At 58.6% G+C, this 23534-nt stretch overlaps 2 protein-coding genes across 2 annotated transcripts in view; one reads left to right on the top strand and one right to left on the bottom strand.

Moving 5' to 3' along the window:
* Window positions 1-2: 2 nt before the first annotated feature.
* ANKRD9 (ankyrin repeat domain 9) lies at window positions 3-659 on the top strand (the record flags this gene model as incomplete). Its single annotated transcript, XM_006109867.2, is given in 2 exon segments — window positions 3-176; window positions 178-659. Coding segments are annotated over 2 exon segments (570 nt in total), but the record flags the coding sequence as incomplete, so codon positions are not given.
* Window positions 660-6583: 5924 nt separating this feature from the next.
* TECPR2 (tectonin beta-propeller repeat containing 2) overlaps window positions 6584-23534 on the bottom strand; it is a 75880-nt gene continuing 58929 nt past the window's right edge. Inside the window, exons 17-20 of the mRNA XM_023745981.1 lie at window positions 21844-21992; window positions 8141-8282; window positions 7564-7713; window positions 6584-7283 (exon numbers count right to left, since the gene is read on the bottom strand). Coding sequence (XP_023601749.1) covers window positions 7132-7283; window positions 7564-7713; window positions 8141-8282; window positions 21844-21992 — 593 coding nt within the window. The 3' untranslated portion in view covers window positions 6584-7131. The remainder of the gene's footprint in view (window positions 7284-7563; window positions 7714-8140; window positions 8283-21843; window positions 21993-23534) is intronic.

Raw genomic sequence — 23534 nt, 5'->3', positions numbered from 1 at the left:
TCCTGCGCACCGTGCGGGACTTCCCGGCCGAGGAGCGCGCGCGCCTTGCTGGACCGCCGGGCTGCGGCCGCGTCGAGGGCGGTGGCACATCGCTGCACGTGGCCTGCGAACTGGCGCGGCCCGAGTGCCTCTTCCTGCTGCTCGGCCACGGAGCCTCGCCCGGCCTGCGTGATGGCGGGGGGCCTCACGCCACTCGAGCTGCTGCTGCGCCACCTGGGCCTCGACTCCGGGGCCACCCCTGCCACCGGGGCGCCCGCTGTGCCCGGGGAGGCACCCGCTGCGCCCGGGGAGGCGCGCCAGCGCCGCCTGCTGCTGCTGGACCTGCTGGTGCTGTACACGCCCGCGGCCGCCCGCCTGGCCCGCTGCGAGCTGCTGGGCGACCGGCCGCGCTGGCAGCGGCTGCTGGGCGAAGACAAGTTCCAGTGGCTGGCGGGCCTGGCGCCGCCCTCGCTCTTCGTGCGCGCCATGCAGGTGCTGGTCACCGCCATCTCGCCCAGCCGCTTCCCCGAGGCCCTGGATGAGCTGCCGCTGCCGCCCTTCCTGCAGCCGCTGGACCTCACGGGCAAGGGCTAGCCCCGGGCGCCCTGGGACTGGACATGGGAGAGCACTATTTTCGGAGGTTGTACTGGCACTTTACATACACTGACCGCTATACGTTAGACTCTGCCTCGTCTGTCCCATCATGGGGCTGGGAGGGTGGGCAGCTGGGCTCCAAGCCGCAGGTTTTCTGAGTCTGGCTGGGCTCAGTGCATGACCTCCCTGCGCAGTGCGGGGTTGAGGGATCACGTGGCTCCCAAGGGCAGGCCTTGACCTCAGCTCACTGCCCAGCCTGAGGAAGGTGAGGGCCAACCTTCCACCCTCCTCTCGATTCTAGAACCTCCTGGAAGGTTATCCCTCTGGGAGTGACCATTAAGCTGAGCCGGGCTGTGGACTGACAGCAGGGGGCTGGGTCTGGAGGGCGAGGAGGCCAGGAAGGCTGCGGTGCTACAGGGGGAGGTGCGCCCCAAGCTGGTCCTCCCTATCCCACCCTGGGTGTCACTGTGACTTCCCCACCAAACCTGGCCTCCCCAGGCCTGGCCTCGTGCTGTCACCCCCTTTTTTCTCCCTGAGGATGAGCAGGCACCCAGCCTGGGCTCCTGGCCCAGCTCCACCCTTCAGGTGGGTTGGCTGTGCCTTGGCCCGCCCTCAGTCCCCCAAGGTGGGCCTCCCAGGGGGTGTTAGGTGGTGCCCAGGGTGGTGTGGCTGCATCGCCCAGTGGCAAGCCTGCGTGTCCAGCCAGTAGAGCTGGTTTCCGCAGGCAGATTCTCAAGGTGCAGACTGGCCAGCAGATCTGTCACAGCCCTTCAGGGAAAGGGGCCCTGGCCGAAAAGCGGGGTCCATGCCCAGGAGCCTTGGACCAGGAGTACAGCCAGGCTGCAGGGCCCAGGAATTCTGGGCCGTGAAATTCAACCCGGGGGTGGCAGCCACGGTGTCCTGCCAGGAGCTAAGGGCTAAAGGTGTGCGTGACGCAGTCACCAGCCTGGCGGGGCACCCACTGCCCACCCTGCCCCAGCGTCCCTGAGGGGGGCATGCCTGGGGGCCGAAGAGGCTTTGGTGGCGATAGGACGGGATACAGAAGGGGCCTGGGTGCAGGAAAGTCTTGCTTGGGGGGCCTGGTTCTGGCCTGCACCTGCCACTCACTCTCAGGGTGACCTGGGACAAACCCCTGTACCCCGGGCTTGTGTCCCCATGTTTTCAAAGTGTTTTGGACCATCTCCAAGCTCTGTGTGCCCCGAAAAGGATGTGACCCCAGTTCTGGGACGTGTGGGGTGGGGGTGCACAGGCCTGGTGGGGAGGAGGGGGTAAGGGTGTGCAGCCAGTGGCTGATCCTGGGCTCCGGGTGGGAGGGCCCTCCCCCCATGTGTCCTGGGCCAGTTGGGTAGCTTCTCTGAACCTTGACACGGGGCGGGGAGGGGGGGGGTTGGATACTCACCTTTCCCAGCTCACAACGGCCTCAGGAGCCCCTGGTCCCTCTACAAGGCCCCAGTCCTCACACGGGCGCCGCGGTGGGGGAGGGGGCATTTCCTGAGGGGAGACGGGACGGGGAGCCAAGTGTCTAGAACAGGTCATGGTGGCTCTGCGGGTGAGGGGGTAAGGGGCTTGGAGCCCTGATGCTGGGCACCTGGTGGGGGACCTGGGCCTGCAGACTTCCTCTGTTTTCCCAGCGCCAGCTCTGGCCTCTGTGGGGCTGGTCCAAGGCCCAGGCAGAGGTCCCCTCTCACTCCCCCTCTTCGGGGACAACCTCCTTTGTGCCCCCTGGGCTGGGAGGACTGGGGTGAGGCAGGGGCAGGGGGAGCTGTCCCATCTCAGGGCTCCCTGAGGCCCTGCCAGGGGGATGCCTCTCATCGTCAGGCGAGCGGAGGTGGCACCTGGGCTGGTCCTGGAGTTTGGGGCAGGATCCCCGCAGGAGGACTGTGGGTGGCACAGAGTGGGGAAGGCCAGGGCCCAAGTGGAGTGGTTTGGTTTGGGGTGAGCAGGGGATTGCACCCTCATTTCTTGGGTGACATTGGGGTTCCATCTCAACACCCCTTGGAGGAGTGGACAGGAGGGGGGCAGCCCGGGCATCAGCCTGATGTCCTCGCTGAAGGGAGAGGGAGCCCAGGCCAGCTCACAGCCCTGTGACAGCCCAGCAGGCAGGGCCTGGTTCTGGGCACGGCCTCCCCAAGCCTCACTGGGGACTGACGCCTGTGGGTGAGAGGGGAGGTGCAGGGCAGATAAGGGTATCTGGTGGCCGCTGCTGGCCGGGGGAGGGGGGGTTGGAGGGGAGGGAGGGGAGAGGGAGGGCAGGCCCAGCTTGGGCTTATCAGCCGGCTGAGCCCTCCAGCCCCTGGGAGGCAGCAAGCACAGGGGCCCCGCCCCGTTTCCATGACCGCCTGGTGATGAGCGTGGAGTCTGGGGACAAGGCGGCCAGGCCCAGTCAGGGTCCCTGGTGGACAGAGCTCCATTCTCGGCCCCTGGCAGGCGGTCTCACTGGCTCCTCTGCCCACAACAGGCCCCTCTTCTCTGCAGTGAAGTGCTGGTTCGTTAGCCGAGTTCGCTCATTCCTCCAGACTTTCACAGGAAAACCTGACAGTGGCCAACTCGGTCCCCCCGGGCCCGTCCAGGGGCCTAGTGAACCCGGCCAGGCGGCCGGAATCTGTACCCTGACACCTGTTGGTATCATGACCGCCTGCCCGGAGCCTGAAGGGACAGCACAGGACACTGCGTGCTGTCTGGTGGCTGGGGGGATGCCAGGAGGACAGGCCAGCAAGGCCCTGGTGACTGACCCTGTGCCGACCTCGCTGTGCCTCTGAAGCCTCGCTCACCCGAGGTTACTCTTTCCCCCAATTTCCATCCCGCCCCCCACTTCTTCAACTTTCAAATACTGTATTGAGAGCAGTTTCCAAAGTCACCCCACATCCTGCTCAGAACAAGGTGTGTCCTGGACGTCGGGATGGAGGCTGTGCAGCCTCGGGACCCGATTCAGAAGCAGTGACCGGACGGAGCCCGCCCCGCAGTGGTTGGTTTTGGCTACATGTTAAAACGGAGGCGCAATCGACGGGTAATAAATGCACAGACTTGGAGTGTACAGTCTGAGGGATGACAAATGTCTACACACATGTACCCACCCCCCGGTCAGGACAGAGGGGAAGACAGATTTCTACCTTGGCTGAGTTTAAGGAATTTAGCTTATAGAATCACGCTCACAGCGGACCGGACTCTGCAGAGAAGCTGGGGCAGGGAGGGCGGGGCCCCGCCTGGAGACACCCACTGCCCAGCCCAGCCCCCAATCAAGAGGCCAACCCACACCCACCCCCCAGACACACTGCTAGCGTTCGGTGTCTTTGCTTCCTGTTTTTTCCATGTGCGTATATACATGTACTTGTCCTATGCATGTTTTTACACACATGACACCATGTCACACACTTAGTATTTTTAAACGCACGTAGCATAAGCTGCTATATTGTACACCTTGGGAACATGAGTTTTACGAAGTCTTTGGTGGTTATTTCTGAGAGCAGACTCAGCTAGCGCTGACACCACAGAGAGAATGCTAGCGAGGACTGCGCTTTAAAATGCAAGTTTTATTACTTTTGGAATAAAAATCTACACAGCTAGGAATTCAACACCTGCAAACAGGTTTGCGCAGCAGCCTGTGTGGTGGGCTCGTTCCTCTCGGGCCTCGGGTGCCCTGGAGCCGAGGCTCTCAACCCGCCAGTGAGCGCACAGCCTCCTCCCCACGAGTGGCCTCTGAGGGCACAGCAGCTGCCGCCGCCAGGAGCCAGGCTGCCCAGTGGACGGGTGCCCGCGCCCGCTTGCCCGAGAGCCTGTGCCGTGGGCTCCACAGTCCGCCGCGGGCTGTGCTGCACATCAGGCCGTCAGGCCGTTTGCTGGCCCAGGACTCGGACGTAGGGCAGTGTCCGGGGTGGAGTCCTGGGCGCGAACGTTTCGAGGCCGCTGCTGGGCTGCCAGGGGCTCCCCCACCCTCGGCCCTGCCCCTCCTTTGTCCATCGGGTCTGAGGCGTCCCTCCTCCTGGTGGAGCCAGTGCGAGGGTGTTGCGCAACACCGCGCCCCGGTGCCATTTCCCTTCAGTGCACGTGGCTTTCCACCTGCAGCATTTCCCCTGAAGAAATCAAATCCATTTCCTCTGCGCTTTCCCCACCACTGAGGTCAGAAAGCCCTGGCCACCCAGAAACCAGACACCATTTAATCCACCTCACATTTATTTTGTGCAAACAGCTGAGCAGTGGTCCACGGGCTGTGAAGTCTCGCTCGGCCCCCTCAGCCCGATGCCACCTGCATGGTACACCTCTGGGGGCCTGGCTGGGCTGCGGGGTGTCCCTGGTCCCACCCCATCCTCACTCCTCTTCCCAGGACAGTGAGGGTGCTGAGTAGGCAGCCTGGGGCGCCAGAGCTGGGCTCCCTGTCACCAGGGTGAGTTCCGTGACTGAGTCTCACCTGCGGGCCCTTGGGGGGCGGAGGCCAGAGGCCGGCAGGGGCGTTGGTGGTGAACAGGCATTATTTTGGGAGCTCCTCCTGCCCCTCCCACAGAGAAACCGCGAGGGGGTCCTGACCAGCTGAGCAAGGTCATGAGTCCCTGTGGGGAGCCGAGGCCGCAGTGCCCCTCCCCCGCCGGGAATCCGCAGCCCTCCTGCTTCCAGTCCTCAGTCCTCCACGTCTGCTGACTGGGATGTGACACTCCGTCAGCATCTGGGCCCAGGTGCCCTGCCGTCCGGCACGTGGTCTTTCTCCGTGTGCTGGTCCCATAGGGCACTTCTCACCCTTGTTTCCTGGACGGAGGTTTAGTCCCGGCCTCAGTGCCTCCGTGAGCAGGCGGCCTGCACCCCACCTCCCGGGACCAGGGGCACAAGCCCCTGTGGAGTGACCCCTCCCGCAGGCCCGCCACCCTCGGCAGGCGGTGTGCATGTCACGTGGGTCAGGGCAGGCGATCACGTCCACTGCACTCCGCGGGCAGTGGGGCTGGTGGGCAGGGACCCCCAGCCCCGGCGGGAACGTGACCTCCACGAGTGCCCAGAGGACACCCGGTCACGGCTCAGACACAGGCTTGACCCGGCGTGGAAAACGTCTAGTTTGTTGCACTGTCTCAAGCACAACCGAAAGTCAGAACCAAGGAGAAACTGTGCCCAGCACTGGAGCTCCGTGGTCAGCGCATTGAGGAGACGGGGTGACGCATGGAAGCCTGCGGGCCTGGGAGAGCCTGCCGTCCGAGGAGCAGTGAGGCCCGACCTCGCTGCAGCCTCTGGGCGGCCTCTGCTGTCACCAAACCCTAAGGAAGGACCTACGACAACGAGGTGTGCAGCAGCATTGCGCCAGCTGCCTGTCCTCACCGGGACCTGCAGGACCCTCTCCACCGCTGCCTGGTGCCCTTGGAGGACGTATCTTCCCGCTCGCCACCCAGGTCCCGGGGGCTTGACATGCTTGCTTAGTAGGAAACAAGGCCTCGAGTGCCTGGGCCCCGGGCGAAAGGCAGCTAAAACCAGCAGCGGCCAGAATGGGCAGCTGTGTCCAGGGGAGGGGGGCTCAGGGTGGACGCAGGCTGGGCCCCAAGTCCTACAGCTCAGGTGCCAGCGAGGTGACTGGGCGCTGCAGGCTGACCCATGGACTGACGTCTGACGGGGCCGCAGCAGCCGACCACAGCAAGTACTAACCTAGGGGATCAGCCCAAACGCCGTGACAGGCCGGCTGCACTGGGAGCCGGCGGCAGGCCCAAGGGCTCCCCGCACAAGGACGCACAGGTGACGCCCACTGTCGGACGTGGCAGCTGAGGCTGCAGGCTCGGGACAAACCACGGAAGGAGCGAGGCCTTCCGCGGGCTTCAGGGAATAGGTTTCTCTCCTAAATCTGACATTTCATTCCTAACGAGGTATCTTATGCAGGTTTGTACAACAAACAAAAAGGCGACAATTGTAGATTGCTCCTGAGGGTGCCCCAGTCTTGTGCCCCGCAGCACGAGCTGCACAGACTCCTGCTAGCGAGAGGGCGCTGCGCCCCCTTCCCCTACCCCCCCGCCACCTTCCTGCACCGACCCGCCTGGGTGCGTGCACGGCCAGGTCATCGCCTGCTGGCCTGTAGTGTTGTGGCTGGAGTGTCTCCAGGCGGTGAGCGCATTCTGGCCTGGGCGGCTGCGGCGTGGCCTCCATCCTGGCACGGCCAGCGCCGACCCCTCCAACTCGGCCTTGGGTTCCCGTCTGGGCGCCTGGCGTGGGATGTGTGTGGGAACCTGCGTCCCTGGGAGGAGGTGCACCACGTGGGAGCATGTTCAGTGGTGGGAGCACTGACCTTCGGCCTAGACGTGGCTGCTGTGGCAGCCCCACGGTGTGGTCAGCGACGAGGCCCTGACCGCAGCACATGGGAAACTGGTGCGTGCACCTGGCCGCAGCCACTGCCTCACGTGGACGCCCGCGCAGGCTCCGGTTACTCGGCTGAGGCTGTGGTTCTGGAACGAGACGGAAACAAACATGGTGAAAGCAAGTGTGGGGCGTCCAACGTGCCCACATGTCCAGACGCGTGGATGCGGCGTGTCCGAGAGCGCGGCTCAGAACCGATGGCGCACGGCACATCCGGCCGCCCTGAGCGCCGCCCGAGCTCCTTCAGATGACCTCCCACTCGTCCTCCAGGTCCTCAGGGTGTGAGGTGGCGGCCGGGCTGCTCTGGGCACCGTGCGCGTGGCTGAAGGTCCTTGTGAGCCGCTGGAGGAGGTAGCCGGGCGGGCCCACTGCCCACAGCTCATCTGACGAGGTCACTGCAGGGACAAGAGCGGCCACACAGTGAGCAGCCGGAGCTCCTCCCGACGGGGCCCTTTCTGGCTGTGGGGCCAGGCGCCCCTGACCTGTGCCTCCGTTTCCTCAGGTTGCCCTGTCCCCTCCTGGAGGCCCTGGCAGAGCCGGGTACAGCTCCCCTCCCTCAGGGTCACCCAGGGCTGGCTTTGGGGAGAGGGAGTCCGGGGGAGCCGCCTGGACAGCCGCTGACACGGTCCAGAGCCTGGATTCGGGGAGGCCCGCGCAGCCCACACCCGGACCTGCCTGTGAGGCACGTGGCGTGCCCGGGCACTTTCTTCCAGTAGTCCCCCGCGGGGTGCTTGTCAGTGACGCCGTAGCGCCGGGCGAGGTCCCCGTTGGGGCAGCGGGCCCACACGGTCCTGGTGCTGAGCGCCAGCTGGCAGGCCTGCAGCCCTGCGGGCAAAAAGGGCGTCCGTCTGTCCTCAGACCCCGGCTGTGGGCCCAACCCTCCCAAGAGCCTGCTCTCTCCCGACACTGCGCCCGTCCCTATGTGACAGCGCCCTGGGCTGGGCTGCGCAGGGAGCTGAGGGAGAGGGTGCCCATTAGCAGAGCCGCCAAGAGCCCGAGACGGAAGGACAGAGGGTCCGGCGGTGCCGCTGAGCCCCGCTGGCCCTGTGCACGGTGTCGGGGGTCAGGCTGCAGTGGCATCTCTGGGTGGCTGAGGGGCAAGCAGCAGCCAGGCCACGGAGAGCCAGGGTGCGGGCTGGGCCCTCATGCCAGCAGCCCTCAGGCAGAGGAGCCGGGTGTGAAACCTTGGCTGTCTGGCTAGGCTGACGGCTGGGGCCTGCCTGGGGGGACAGCGCCCGCTGCCCACACCCACCTGGCACGTGATCCCAGTCGGTCCCCACGGGCATCTCCTCGGTGATCCCGACGCGGACGTGCACGTTGCACCGGCTGTCGAGCGCCCACAGCATCTGGTCGTTGGGGCTGCAGTGGACGCTGACCAAGGTGACCCCGGCAGGCTGCACGCGGGAGGGAAGGACAGAGCAAGGCCGAGAGGTGTGAACCGAGGTCAGTGACGCGGCAACGGGAGATTCTAGAAACTTTCGCTGATTCCTGCTTGCTAGCCTGCCAGCCACTCAGCCACACGTCACCACCCACACATCCACTCATGCTTCCACCACCTACCCAACAGGTGTACTTGAGCATCTACCACATGCCAGGCACTGTGCCAGGAGCTGGTAATCAATTTTCTTGTCTCCTGGATTTTGTGAAAAATTTTTTTAATTATTTCAGAGAGAGAGGGAGAGGGAGAGAGTGATAGAAACATCCATGATGAGAGACAATCATTGATCGGCTGCCTCTTTTAAACTGTTACTGGGGATCAACCCCGCAACCCGGGCATGTGCCACTGAGCCACACCGGCTGGGTGTCTCCTGGATGTCAAGTCCTGTGAGAGACAGCCATTACTCAAATAGTCACACAGAGAAACAGGAGGCCGCCCCAGGCAAAAGCTGCCCAGGTGAACGAGGCGCCCAGACCACATAACTGGGTCAGACCCAGAGGTCAGGGAAGCCGGCCTAGATCCAACCCGACACCAAGATGGCAGGACGAACAGGAACGACCCAGAGGGGAGGGCAGGGGAGAGTGTGCCAGGCGGCGGAAGTGTCTGCAAAGCAGGGAGCATGGGGGCACGAGGGACCGAAAGCCCTGTGAACCACTGGAGGAGGTAGCGGGGGCCCACTGCCCACCGCTCAGGCGGCTGGAGTGGGCAGGGCTGGGCCGGGCAGCACTGTGCAAGGGGCATCTCCTCCATAAGCAGTGGAGGCCTGCTGGGTACCGGGGCCCGGGACGCTGGGGCTGACGGTTCAGAGAGAGCTCTGGAGACATGCCTGAGAGCAGACGCAGGAAACAAGATGCAACGTGCAAAACTGAGGACGCAGGGAGGTTAGGTGGGCGCACCCCTGCATCGGGGAGGTCAAGTGGGCACACCACATGCATCAGGGAGGTCAGGTGGGCACACCACATGCATCAGGGAGGTCAGGTGGGTACACCACATGCATCAGGGAGGTCAGGTGGGCACACCCCTGCATCAGGGAGGTCAGGTGGGTACACCACATGCATCAGGGAGGTCAGGTGGGCGCACCCCTGCATCAGGGAGGTCAGGGGGCACACCACATGCATCAGGGAGGTCAGGTGGGTACACCACATGCATCAGGGAGGTCAGGTGGGTACACCACATGCATCAGGGAGGTCAGGGGGCACACCACATGCATCGGGGAGGTCAGAGGGCACACCGCCTGGCATCGGGGAGGTCAGAGGGCACACCACCTGCATCGGGGAGGTCAGAGGGCACACCACCTGCATCGGGGAGGTCAGAGGGCACACCGCCTGGCATCGGGGAGGTCAGAGGGCACACCACATGCATCAGGGAGGTCAGAGGGCACACCACCTGCATCGGGGAGGTCAGAGGGCACACCACCTGCATCGGGGAGGTCAGGTGGGTACACCACATGCATCGGGGAGGTCAGAGGGCGCACCGCCTGCATCGGGGAGGTTAGGTGGGTACACCACATGCATCTGGGAGGTCAGGGGGCACACCACCTGCATCGGGGAGGTCAGAGGGCACACCGCCTGGCATCGGGGAGGTCAGAGGGCACACCACCTGCATCGGGGAGGTCAGGTGGGTACACCACATGCATCAGGGAGGTCAGGGGGCACACCACCTGCATCGGGGAGGTTAGGTGGGTACACCACCTGCATCGGGGAGGTCAGAGGGCGCACCGCCTGGCATCGGGGAGGTCAGGGGGCGCACCGCCTGGCATCGGGGAGGTCAGAGGGCACACCACCTGCATCGGGGAGGTTAGGTGGGTACACCACATGCATCGGGGAGGTCAGAGGGCACACCACCTGCATCGGGGAGGTTAGGTGGGTACACCACATGCATCGGGGAGGTCAGAGGGCGCACCGCCTGGCACTTGGGAGAATGGGGTTAAGTGGAGGCAACAAGGAAAAGACTGCGGGTGATACGGCAGCAAAGGATCTCACAGACGTCACCCACTGTCTGCCACCCACCTGAGAGCTCCTGAACACGGCCCAAGACATGCTGCTTCACAAATGTCACCTGGGAAAGTCCCAGGGACCTCACTCCAGTGGCCAAGCAGGGCCAACCGGGTGAATAGTTGCAGTCTGTGCAGGCTGCTCTGTACACACACCGGCCATTTTCAAACTAGGAAACGCTCTCTTGTTGAACCCAAGTCCCTCCAGAGTAAGAACGGCTAGTGGTTCTCAAACCTTGGAGTCCCTGGACAAGTGTGGGGGCTGTTAAAACGGCACATTCGGGCCCTAGCCGGCCTGGCTCAGTGGTTAGTTTCAGCCCACAGTTTGAAGGGTCCAGGGTTGGATTCCGGTTAAAGGCATGAATCTTGGTTGCAGGCTCGATCCCCAGCCCCAGGTCGGAGCTGCAGGAGGCAGCCAATCAATGTCTTTCTCTCACATGATGTTTTTCTCTCTCTGTTTCTCCCCCTCCCTTCCACTCTCTCTAAAATCAATGAAATAATATCCTCGGGGGAAGATTAACAAACAAACAAAGAGGCACACTGGGGCTGGGGCCAACCCTTATGCATCAGACTTTGGGGCTGGGGCCCCGAAACAACCTTGTAGACAAGCACCCGGGTGCTTCTGATTCAGGGGCCACTAGGCTCTCCACTCTGTCAAGCACAGGCAAGGCGAGACCACACACACGCACATGCACACACACAGACACGCATGCGCACACACACACACGCAGACACACAGCCCAGCTGGTATTGAGGCAGAAATGGAAAAGCTCATCCTAGAATTCATGTGGGGCTGCAAGGGACCCCGAAGGTCAGAACAGTCTTGAAAAAGAACAAATTTGGAAGATTCGCACTTCCTGCTTTCAAGACTACTCGGACGCTACGGTGGTCACACAGCGAGGCCTGTCCCGAGATAGGCCAGTCCACGGAGCAGTCGAGTGGTGCTGCCAAGGGCGCCAAGACTGCGAGTGAGAAAGAGCATCTTCCCAGCAAATGGAGCCGGGACAGTCCTTGCCTCACGCCCCCTTCAGAGCAACTCGAACGGGTCAGAATAAGTGTGGGAGCTAGACCTGCCAATGGTCCTTACATGACACCAAAGGCAGCAGCGACACAAAGGTAAACTGGACTTCATCAAAATTCACAACTTCCGCACCTCAAAGGGCACCATAAGGAAAGCGAAGAGACGCCCACAAAAGGGGAGAAAACATTTCCAGATCACGTACAGAATAGGGTCTAGGGCAGGGGTGGGCAACCCCTGGCACGCGTGCCATATTTGGCATGCCAGTAACTTTTGCTGGCACTCGAAACCCTCTCTTATAATCTTCCATTTACATTTTTTTTCTTAATATCGACATTTTTATTTTTCAGATAAATTCAGTGTAGGTGCATCTTAGATAAATAATTTTACATAACAAGTTATCTTAAAGACCATAGACATGGATTGACAAGAGAGGGGAAGAGCAATTTCTATGCTTCTGCCTTCCTAGATCCGACCAGTGTTTTGGTTTCATCCACATACACTTGTGAATCTTTGTTCTCAGTGATGAATTTTGTTAAGTCTCGTAATAGGGAGTAGCCTGACGGATGAAAGTAGTAGCTCGTGCATATCTCTGAAGGTCACGAAATATAAACCTGATGTAAAATCTCTGTCATCAGTGAGGCAGCAGCAAAAGTCCCACTGATAATATCAAATGGAGTCATAAAGTTTCCTGTCGGACTATCAGCGTACATGTGTACATTAAAAAATAAATGTATTTTTCATCATCATATACTGTGTTTTTGTCGCTCAAATGAATTTTATTATTTCTTCAAGGTCCTTCACATACGTACATCTTAAGAGATATCAAGTAGGCGTAACATGTTCTCAAAAAATTAGGGTTGGCATGCAGAAGAATTTTGAGTCAGAGATTTTGCTGCTTTTGGCACGCACTCACAAAAAGGTTGCCCACCCCTGCTCTAGGACCCCAAATACAGAACTTTTAAAATCCAACAACAACAAGAAAAACAACCACATTTTTTAAAGGACAAAGGACTTGAAGAACCACTACTCCAGCCCTGGCCGGTGTGGCTCGGTTGGTTGAGCATCATCCCAGGCACCAGGTGAGGGTTCAAGCCCTGGTAGGGGGAGTGCAGGAGGCAGCCGGCCCATGTTTCGCTCCCTGTCTCTCCCCCGTCCCCTTCCTCTCTCTCTAAAAATCAACTAAAACATACATCTTAAAAAAGACATTTCTCCAAAGATATGCAAAGGCCAACAAGCACATGCAAAGGTGCCCGACATCAGTCACTAGCCCGTAGGAGTGCAAGTCAAAGCACAACGCAGCCCTTCCTCACCCCCATAGGGTGTCTGGAGAAAGAAAACGGAAAATAACAAGCAGGGAGCATTGGAGAACAGGGACCCTCCCCCCTCCCACGGGGTGTGAAATGGAGACAGGCTGCAGGCCCAGGGGTTGAACAGCCCCACCCAGCAATCCCACGCGGGGACATTTACCCAGAGCACTGGAGCGGACCTCGGACCACAGGCAGGAACGGCCACAGCAGTGGAATTCTTCACAACAGCCCACGTGCCGCACCGGAGGCCCGGACACCGAAGGTGGCGCCTGGGCGTGCGGCACACCTCAGAGGCCGCGCCCACCCGGCCCGCCCCCAAGCGACATGGCAACAGAGGGAGTCCCGTGAATTGTTTGGCTCCCCAGTGGGTTTAAAAGGATGGTTCTATTCACTGTAGTCTATTAAGTGTGCAATAGCATTACTTAAACAAACAACCATTTTCGTTACAGGTTATCATTATACATTGAGCAAGAAACACGTTATTGCTAAACAATGCTGAGCACCGCCTGAGCCTCCGGGAGCGGAGCGTATTGTGGGGGGGGGGGGGGGGGGAGGTCTCACTCGCTGGACGGACACGCAGGCCTGCGAAGCGCAGCAGACCGAGCTCTGCCTGCAGTGGGATCTCGCTCAGGACCGACCGACACAACATGAGCCTCAAAACCCGGACAGTACGTGAGCAAAGCCCACCTCAGGCCACGTGTCTGAGCCGTTTCCAGGAGGAAAACCCACCGAGAGGAAGCAGGTCAGTGCTTCCAGGGGAAGAGAGGGGGTGGGGACTGACCGCTGGGTACAGGGCTTCCTTCTGGGTGATGAGAATGTTCTGGAGCCCTGGCCAGTGCGCCAAGTGGTTAGTGCCGGCCCGTGCACCAGAGGGTCGCAGGTTCGATCCCCCACCAAGGGCATGTACCAGGGTGGCAGGTCCGATGATTTCCGTCCCTGCTCGGGGTACATGTGGACAGCAACCAATCCACGTCTCTCTCATGGATGTGTCTCTCTCCCTCTCTCCCTTCCACTCTCTCTAAAAATCCAAGGGAAAATTATTCTCACTCGTTGGGTGAGGATTACAAAAAAAAAAAAAGAGAGAATAAGGGACAGAAAAGCATCCCTGCAGATGGTCAGAGAGACATGCTTACAAAACAGACAGATGTTCTCAGCCTTTCTCACTGCAGGACGTGCGGTGGAGCAGCGGCAGGTCCCTGGGAAGAGCCCTGGAAACAAGGCGACCGGGCGCCACGCACGGCGTCGAAGGCCACCCCCCTCCAGCGGCCCGTCCCCCCCCCGCCCCCCCTTGAATCCACCTCACGCCCGTGCAGGTGGACCTCATTTTGCTCGTGGGTTCGGGCCTGCACCACGCACCGCGAGGCTGAGTGGGGTTTGTCCCGTCCTCCCCTTGGCCCTGCGGTGGCTGTACTTTCTGACCGTTGGGTCTTCCTGAAGATCCCCTTCCTGCTCAGGTCTGTCACTTGCAGGTAAGCTGGGACTAGATTCCCCCGGTCCGGCCTGTCTTAGTGCAGGGGACCCTCAGGGCGAGGGGGCGACGGGCAGGGAGCTGGGACACTTTTTCTCTGGTCAGCCTATGACCTGGGCTGATCCCTCCCCACCGTGTCCCCTTCCAGGCTGGGGCGCGGGTTCTGGCTGCCTGGCCTGCTGGGGTGTGGACCACCCGGGGGTGAGCCCGCTCTGCGTGCGCTGGGTCCTGCGGGAGCCCCGGATTCCCAGAGCTGCTCCGCTGTCACTGTGGCACACGCCTGGCTCAGTGCACACTTTCCTGGGAGAATGACCCAGCGAGGGAGCCCCGCTGCGGGCTCTGAAGGGACAAGCTCTCGGCTTCTTTCCTCTCCTGATCGGCAGCTGCAGAGCCAGCGGCCCCCGCCAGTGACTGCCCCGCGCCTGGCCTGAGGGGTGACTTCAGAGACTCTGCATCTGCCAGCCTTTCCTGGGCGGCCACCACATTCTGTTCCTCCCGAGTGGAGGCCGTGACGAGGCCTGTGACCCCTTTCTGTCCAGCACTTGAGCCCGTCACGGCCTGCAGCACAGTGACCGTGACACTGCAGAAACTCTATCCCTGCGCACTGGCCCGCTGTCTCCGATGGCTGGGCACGGGGCAGCTGCTCAGATGGCCCCGGCGCCCAGGCCCTGCTGGCCGCTGCTGCACACGCAGGCCTGGGGCGGCCTCTGTGCGGGGAAGGCCCTGGCTCTGCTCCTCCAGGACCGATGCAGACCCTTCCTGGTGCTGGCAGCTTTGGGGAGCACTGGGTCACCCGATGGCAGCCCATCTGCGCCTGGTGGTCTTTGCTGGGAACCATGCCGTCCAGCGCAGGAGACAGAGGCTACGGACACACGCCCCTGGGAAGGGTAGTATTTCTTAGGACCAGGGTTGGAGAAGAGAGCCCCAAAACAATGGTGCTCTAGGAAAAGAGGTAACGGGGGATAATGAAGGAAGTGGCAAACACAACCTCATTTTCCTCAAAACGGGGTTGTTGCGTCAGCAGCATTGGCTGCCACGCGGGAGGCCTTGTCTCCTCACCGGGAGGCGGCAGCGAGTCGTCCTGAGCAGCTAACGTGCCGGGGAGCCCAGGAGTGGGTGGGTGACTGCGCCCGGCTCTCAGCACGCAGCGTGGCCCATGCTCCTGCGCGCTCTGAAACACCAGCACTGCTTGGGAGACGATTCCAGAACCAACTCACACCTGCCCTTTCCTCCCTCCCGAAACACGCTACATGGTGAGGGAGAGTTAAAAAAAAGGTTGGGCCCAGCCAGTGTGGCTCAGTGGTTGAGTGTGCTCACGAGACAACCCCAAAAGTGGGCAACACTTTCTAGAAAGTAGGATAAAAGCAGAAAGAAAGGGAAAGCAGGAGAGAAAAGGTAAGCAGAGGCCAGGTTAGGAAGCCATGGGACAGAAGCATGACCCCAGGAAGAGCAAACAGAAGCAGGAGGGCCGAGGCAGGAAGGAGGCTGCTGACCAGCACCAGGACATGGCCCAGAACTAAGGCCACGGTCCCCTGGCACAAAGGACAGGCCTCCTGGGCACAGCGCCATTTGTCCTCAGAACACGGGAACAAAGAGCTTACAAATGTCCAGAGGAGAAGCAGGTCAAATCTCAGGGATCAGCTACCAGAGTGGCTCAGGCCATGCTGGGCGCCAGGAGGCGGTGCAGGAGGACGTCCTGCTTCTCAGGAAACGACCCCAGCCCGGACGGCCGTGTCCAGCACGGGCAGGGTGACGTGGGTGAGAGACTTTTCAGACATGCAGTGTCTCCAAGAGGTACCTACCACGCACCTCAGGAACGGACTAGAGGATAAACCCCCACAACAAAGGAAGAGGAAGACGCGGGATCTAGGAGCGAGGGAGGCGAGGGCGACCCCAGGTGGACAGGGTGACCAGGCCGGACCCGAGTGGCCAAAGCGTCCCAGAGGGATCCCTCCAAGATGACGACCTGAAGTGTCCGAGGGACGGAGAGGAAACGGAGCTAAGCGCCCGCCCCACGGGAGCCGGAACCGGAGCCCTGCTTTCTGCAGCTGCGCTCTCCTCGCCCACAGCGGAGCGCTGGCTCCCGTGTCCCCCAAGTCTAAACCCTTGTGTGTGGTGGGCAGGGAGGGAAGACCGACGGGGAGGGGTCTGGAGCAGGGCTGCTGACCCACAAAGTTTGGGTCCTTTGTCAAATATATGTTTTTCTCTCCGATTATAAAAAAATGTCCTGCCCATTACAGGTAAATATAGAAATCAGCAATGAGAGTTCATGATCCCTTAACCAAAAATAGTCACTTCGCTATCGATTCTTCTAGGAACGTAGTGGGATTTCGTTTTGGTTTCTGTTTTTCACAACATGGAACCACACCACCCTCCTCCTGAGCGGGCTGTGGGCACAGTGAGAACAGACGCCGCGCACCGCTGTGTGCACGTCCCGAACCCTGGCAGCAGCGCCGGCACAGGAAGCGGGGCAAAGGCCAGCTCCAAACCACTAAAGCCCTCCTCCACTCGGAACAGTCCTCCGGGTCCATACTCGCCAGAACACGATTTTAAAGTGCATCCTCAATTATTTACATCGACTGTTGTCATGACCTGCTAAGTGGGCTCCTCACGCCAGGCAGGCCAGCGCGCTCACCAGGCACCCTCTCTCTGGGTCAAGGGTCATGTTTATAGTGACCACAAACGGCTGTGGGAACACTTCTGATCATTTTCTAGGATTGGTTTGTGTTAGCAGGTCACTCAGAGCTATGGACTGCTTTTTCCATAACTGACATGTGAACCTCAAGATATTCAGAAAAGAGGGGACGACTGAAGGAAGGAGGAGGGGCCACAACAGCCCCCTCAGACAGAGCTCCTTTTGGTGTTTCGCTGCCTTCACACTTTTCCAACGTGTACTTTCTTAAATGCAAACACAGGCTCATCAAACATGTTTTGTAGCTGATGCTTTTACTCCGATGCTTTTACTCCAGTACTTCCGGAACACAGGCTCTCGCGCGAGGCCGTCCCGCGGCTGCCGCGGTTTCGCTGTGTGGGTGTCGTCCCTCAGCAAGGCCTCGATACATCCCCTTGAGCAGCAGCGGCCTCCCAGGCCCTGCCCATGCAGCCAGCAGTATTTCTGCTCTCTCTCTTTAAAAGCCAGGGCGTCTTGCCCGGCTGGTGGGGCTTAGCATCGACCTATGAACCAGGAGGTCACAGTTCGATTCCCGGTCAGGGCACACGCCCAGGTTAAGGGTTCAATCCCAGTGTGGGGTGGGCAGGAGGCAGCCAATCAATGATTCTCTCTCATCATTGATGTTTCTAGCTCTCACTCCCTCTCCCTTCCTCTCTGAAATCAATAAAAATAATATTAAAAAAGAAATATATATTTAAAAAACCCCACAAAACCAGGACATCTTGGTCCCCTGGGGTGAGTGACCCTGCCAGCGCAGAGGGTGGTGACATCGAGGGTTAGGCGGCACTGCCTTAGATCGGGAGCAGAGAGTAGAATTCCCTTCGCTTGTTCTGCTCTGGTGCCGAGACCGACGGTTCATTCTGACGGATCAATGGAAGGCCCAGCCCGGGGGGGGGGGGGGCACGCTCTCTAACACCAACGCTTCCCCAGCGTCTCCCTGCGGTCGGGCCTGAGCTTTTCTAAAGATCTGGATGTTGAAGTTCCACCTCGTTCCCTCCATCCCCACCAGCAGCATTGTGAGCGTGGCATTCTCGGGTACTAGCTATACCCTGTTTGCATGCTTGTTTTATTTTGTTGCTCATATACTAAGTATAACTAAAGCAGCTGAATTTAAAATAATTTTTAAGTGTTAGTTTGGCCATTTGCAGTCATATTTGTCTTGGTTTTCCAAGTTTCTGGCTTTTACAGGAAAGCTGCAATCCAGGCAGAATCAAGGGCCCTAGAGAAACTGACAGAGCCAGTCCGCACAGGGAGTTGGCGGGAGCCTCCCAGGGGGCGCTAGGACCAGGGGGCAGAGGAGACCAGGAAGCGGAGGGGACCAGGGGGCGGAGGGGACCAGGGACAGAGGGGACCAGGGGGCGGAGGGGACCAGGGGGTGGAGGTGAGCATAAGGGGCTAAGCAGATCCCTGTGAAAGAAGAGGGGGGCCTGCTGGGGTGCGGGAGCTGGACCACCTGCTGGACCAGCTTCCTTTATCCCACCCAGCGCAGCAGCACGGGAAATCCCATCAACTGTGCTCTCAGCTTCAGAGCTAATTTTCAGGTGGACAGAAAATTCTCCAACTGATGCAGCAAACTCCAAAGAGATGCTAAACACAACTATAAATATTTTCTCCGAATCTTTCTACACGTTAGCAAGTCTGAAAACTGGGTCATTTGTTTGAGTGCTTTGTAAAACCTCACCCCAAACTGCTACCGGAGGGAGGTCTCAGGGAGACGAGACTAGGAAAGAAACGGAGAGACTGCAGTGATTCTAGGTTTCTGTGGCTCACACGTCGTGCCCTTCAGCATCCATCCATCACCTCTTCCATTTGCCCCAAATGCAAACGTCCTACATGCAGACCAGGAAGCGCAGGCAAAGAATAAATAAGATGCCGCAGAAAGAGGTGGGTCGCGGCTGAAACATGTGAACCTACTTGCATTTGAACACCTGGATTCAACCAAGTCGTCCTGACATTCTAAGGAGCCCCTTCGGCCGGACTCATCTTCTCAGGACGAAACCCCCACGTGCGAGGTCACAGCACCGGTGCACACCGGGGTGACAGTCAGTGCTATGGCCCAGGCTTGTTCTCAGCACCAGCTGGGGCGACACACCCGTGGAGTCCAGCCCCCCGCCTACTAGCCATGAGGCCTCGGCAACGTTCTCGTCCTCTCCGAGCGGGGTTCCGGGCAGGGCAGGGATAAGCGCGCACTGGGAGGAGGGGGAGATGTGCTTCAAGTGCCAGCCTGGCACATGGGAGTGCCCAGCAACGGTGCCTGTGGCCACTTCAGACCGCAGCAACCAAGTGCTCAGCCCCGCTGCCCAGGAGCAGCGGCCGAGCAGACTGTGCTAGGAGAGCAGGCCTGGGCCCGGCTCGCTCAGCTACTCACTAGGGCTGTGGCGCCCACACGGAGCTAGCTGTCCAAGTACCACGCTTCCGCTGCCAGGTGGGAGCCACTCCTGCCCTCCGCCCTGGGGGAAGCAGGAGAGGGACAGAGAGCTGGGAGAGCGGGAGACAGGCCTGGTTTCCCCACAGGAGCCCATTCCCAGCACCCGCAGGAACACATCCCACGGCGCTGAAGTTCCGAGTGAGACATGGTTCTGCTCAGCAGGCACTCGGCACGGCACTGCCTCCCACACAGTTAGCAGTCGCGCTTGCTCAGAGCACAGCCTGCAGGCCTCCCAGGAGCCTGTGCCACTGTGGCCACTTCACTGGGCAAGGCTGCTGGTCGCTGCAGGCAGCAGCACACTCCAAGTTCAGCTTTCTCCCCCCAGTTTCAGCTCTGTTTCCGAGAGGTTATTCTAGAATCTAAGAGGAGGAAGGAAGAGGAGTGTGTGGTTTCATGGTCTCCCACACAGCCCCGTGGATGAGCTGCGGGCTGGCCGAGGAGCAGCAGAGGCGGGCTGGCTGGGCCCCGTGGCCTCGGCTCACTGCCCGGCACTCCCACCCCACTCGGCAGCATCCTCACCACCCGCGCTCACCCACCCAGCAGCCCTCCCCGACCCTGGCAGGACTCCACGCTGGGGCCCCACACGCGTTCCAGTCCAAGGTTACTCTAGGTCGTCGACGGGCCTGGTAACTGCGACGAGTACTGGTGGGAGCTGCCAGAGGACCACTAGCAAGCAAAGCACAAGCAAGTGTGGAAGCAAAAGACTGACGCGACACAGATGAACTAGAGAACAGGAAGAAAGAGAGAGAAAAGCCAACAAAACCAAAAGAGGGTTTTTGAAAGGATCAACAAAATTATCAAAACTTGAGCTGGATTAAGAAAGAAAAAAACAGGAGAAACACATTACTAAAATCAGGAAGGAAAGAAGGGACATAACTGCCGACCTTACAGAAATAAAAAGGGTCATAAGGAAAAACACGAACAAGTGGATGCCAATAAACTAGACAACGTAGGTGAAATGAACAACTTCCTAGAAAGACATAACTTCATATTGAATGAAGAAAAAAACAAAGTTGTGAACAGACCTATAAGAAGTAAAGAGACTGAATCAGTAATTTAAAACATCCCACTAAGAAAGGCCCAGGCCCACACTGATAAATTCTAGCAAATGCTTAAAACCCACCCTTCAGAAACTCTTCCAAAAAACATAAGAGAAAAAAACACTCCTCATTTCATTTAAAAGGCCAGCAGCACCCTGATCCCAAAACCAGACACATGACAAGAAAAGAAAACCAAAGACTAACCGCCCTTAAGAATACGGACACAAAAATCTTCAACAAAATCCAGCAAACCAAATCCAGCAAGGTCCACCAAGGCCGTGACCACGGCCAGTAGGGTCATCCCAGAATAAAAGGAGGTCCAACATACAAAGTCGGTCAAATTCGCGCATCACATTAATAAAGGAGAAACCCACACAATTATCTCAGTAGATGTAGAAAAAGTACCTGAAAAAATCCAACATCCTTTCGTGATAAAAATATTCAACAAAAATAGGAATAGAGCCCTAGCCAGTTTGGCTCAGTGGATAGAGCATTGGCCTGCGGACTGAAGGGTCCCAGGTTCAATTCCGGTCAAGGGCATGTACCTTGGTTGTGGGCACATCCCTAGTAGGAGGTGTGTAGGAGGCAGGTGATTGATGTTTCTAACTCTCTATCCCTCTCCCTTCCTCTCTATTAAAAAATCAATAAAATATATTAAAAAATATAGGATCGAGGGGAACTTCCTCAACTTGCAAAATGGCATCTATGAGAACGCTCCCAGCTAGCTGCGTACTTAACGTGACAGGCAGGATGCCTTCTCCTGAGGCCAGGCACAAGACAGGGATGTCCACTCTTGCCAGTGCCATTCGACACTGTACAGGAGGCTCCAGCCAGGACAATTAGGCAAGACAACAAAATAAAAGACATCCAGATAGGAAAGAAAAAAGTAAAATTATCTCTATTTGTAGACAACATGATCTTATATATAGGAAACCTTAAAGAACCTACAAATAAGTTATTAGAATTAATAAACAAGTTTACCAAGATTTCCAGATACAAGATCAATATACAAAAATTTACACTAGCAATGAATGATCTAAAAATACAATTAAATTCCATGTCCAAAAGAATTAAAAAACATACTTTGAACATCCAGCAGCCCCTCACTACATTTTTCAACAGAAATCCACTAAGCATAGCAACCAGGCCCCTCAAATCTTCAGGGTAACCAGACAGGGCGCTGGAGTCAGACTTCTGCTTCTGATCCAGCGGCAGGACAGCCACGGGCAAAAGCAAGCCATTGAGAACACACTGCAAACTGAGATGCGGGGTGCGGGGGGCAGCGGGAGTGGGATTCCTTGTGTAAGCCAGGAAAGGCTCTCACAGAACGCTGACACTACAGATTACCGCCAGGACGAGATTTTAAGGGACTTTCACTTTCTTCTCTACACTCTGGGCACTGGCTTTTAAAAACATGCTCATTTTGTAAAACCCGAGTTCGGGAGGCCAACGGATGTGGCCACCTTGTTCCCCAACACGTCCCTGCCCGCGGTGGGAGGCCGCCTGTGCAGTGAGGCGCTTTTCCGACAGCACCCTTAGCAACACCTGCCTCACAGAGGGGCATGTTGGGGCAGTTCCTTCGAGCTTACCTGGACGGGGGGCTCAATCGTTATCCAGGCCGGAAGCATGAGACTGGGGTTCAGAGGCTGGGTGCCCACGCGGAAGTACACGCCGCCCCTGGAATCACAGGCCCACACGTGCTGGTTTCCACACGCCAAGCTCGTCAGTTTTGCAGCTCCTGGAGACAAGGAAACACGCAAACACGAGTTACTTCTGTAAAATGACTACTCTTTCACGGACTCTATCAACTTTAATTTTATTTTGCAAAGGAAGAGATGAGGAGCGTGACCAAGACCACCTGCCAGGCGCCACACAGCAGCCCCTCTACCAGGCAAGGCCGTCTCCACGTGGGCCTCTGGTTAGCGCCTTCAGAGGCGACTATGACCAGCAACAGCAATAGGGACGAGCGGAGAGATGCTCCCTTCACTGCTGACCCAGCTGGAGGTAAGGTGAGCGAACACAGCCCCCGAACCTTCACTGTTCTGTTCCTATTTCTCCTTGTGGATTAAGCTGATTTGAAGAGGTAGGGAGGTAGGAGGAGCCTTTAAAGAGAAACCACATTTGATTGACAGTCTCTTTGGCAACCACCAACAGCTGCTGTGGGGCGGGGTTGCAGCCAGGCCCTCACTTTGAACCTCATCACAGCACCCAGTGTCCCGTCCACGTGAGGCCATCGGGACCAGACACGGAGGCATGTGCCCAGGGTCCCACAGCAGGGACGTGGCTCAGCCAGGAGGCTGAGGGTGAACTGAGGGTGAAGCCAGGGTGGCCTGACCCCACACCAGCTACCTTGGCCCCTGGGAAACCACATCCAGAGCGCAGACCTCACGGTTCAGTTCCATCAGCTCTGACAAATGGACCGACCTGGTCACCCCGTCCTGTCAAGTTATGGGCCATTTTACCCCCCCGGAGGGTTCCCTCAGGCCCCTTCCCGTCACTGCCAGGCCATGACCCTGTGGATTTCTACCACAGGGAGTCCGGCCTCGCCAAGGCCTCCACAGAAACATCCCAGGTGGCACCTCTTCTGTCACCCCTTCTAGTAGGTGTGAGGGTATCTTTTTTTTTTTTTTTTTTTTTTTTTTTTAAATATATTTTATTGATTTTTTACAGAGAGGAAGGGAGAGGGATAGAGAGTTAGAAACATCGATGAGAGAGAAACATCAATCAGCTGCCTCCTGCACATCTCCCACTGGGGATGTGCCCGCAACCAAGGTACATGCCCTTGACCGGAATCGAACCTGGGACCCTTCAGTCCACAGGCCAACGCTCTATCCACTGAGCCAAACCGGTTTCGGCGGTGTGAGGGTATCTTGCCGCGTTTGACGTGCATGTGCCTGAGAGCCCTGGTGCTGACTCTGGATGCGCTTCCGGGGCACTTGTGTATCTTCTCTTGAGAAGTGTCCATTCAGGTCTTTTGCCCATTTTTCAAGCCGAGTGGTTTGTCATCGATGACGAAGCCAGAGGGCGGGTCATCTGGACTTTAAAACTGGGGGAGAGGTGGTGCAGCTGCCCTTGCTGGCGGCGCTGCCTTGGCACCCCATGCCGTTGCCCTGGCATCGGATGACTGCCCACGTGTCTGCACCAATGGGCATGGGTCTTGCTGTGGCAATCCTGTCATGTGCCTTTAGTATGAGACAAACTTAGAAGTATAACTCCCACAACACGAAAGTTCTCAGCACCCCTTTGTGCATTTCTCAAAGATGATGATTTCTCTTATGTT

This window comes from Myotis lucifugus, unplaced genomic scaffold (genome assembly GCF_000147115.1).
Source record: "Myotis lucifugus unplaced genomic scaffold, Myoluc2.0 scaffold_610, whole genome shotgun sequence".
Taxonomy (NCBI): domain Eukaryota; kingdom Metazoa; phylum Chordata; class Mammalia; order Chiroptera; family Vespertilionidae; genus Myotis; species Myotis lucifugus.
Note: the sequence above shows the minus strand (reverse complement) of the source record. Positions and strands in the feature narration are given on the sequence as shown.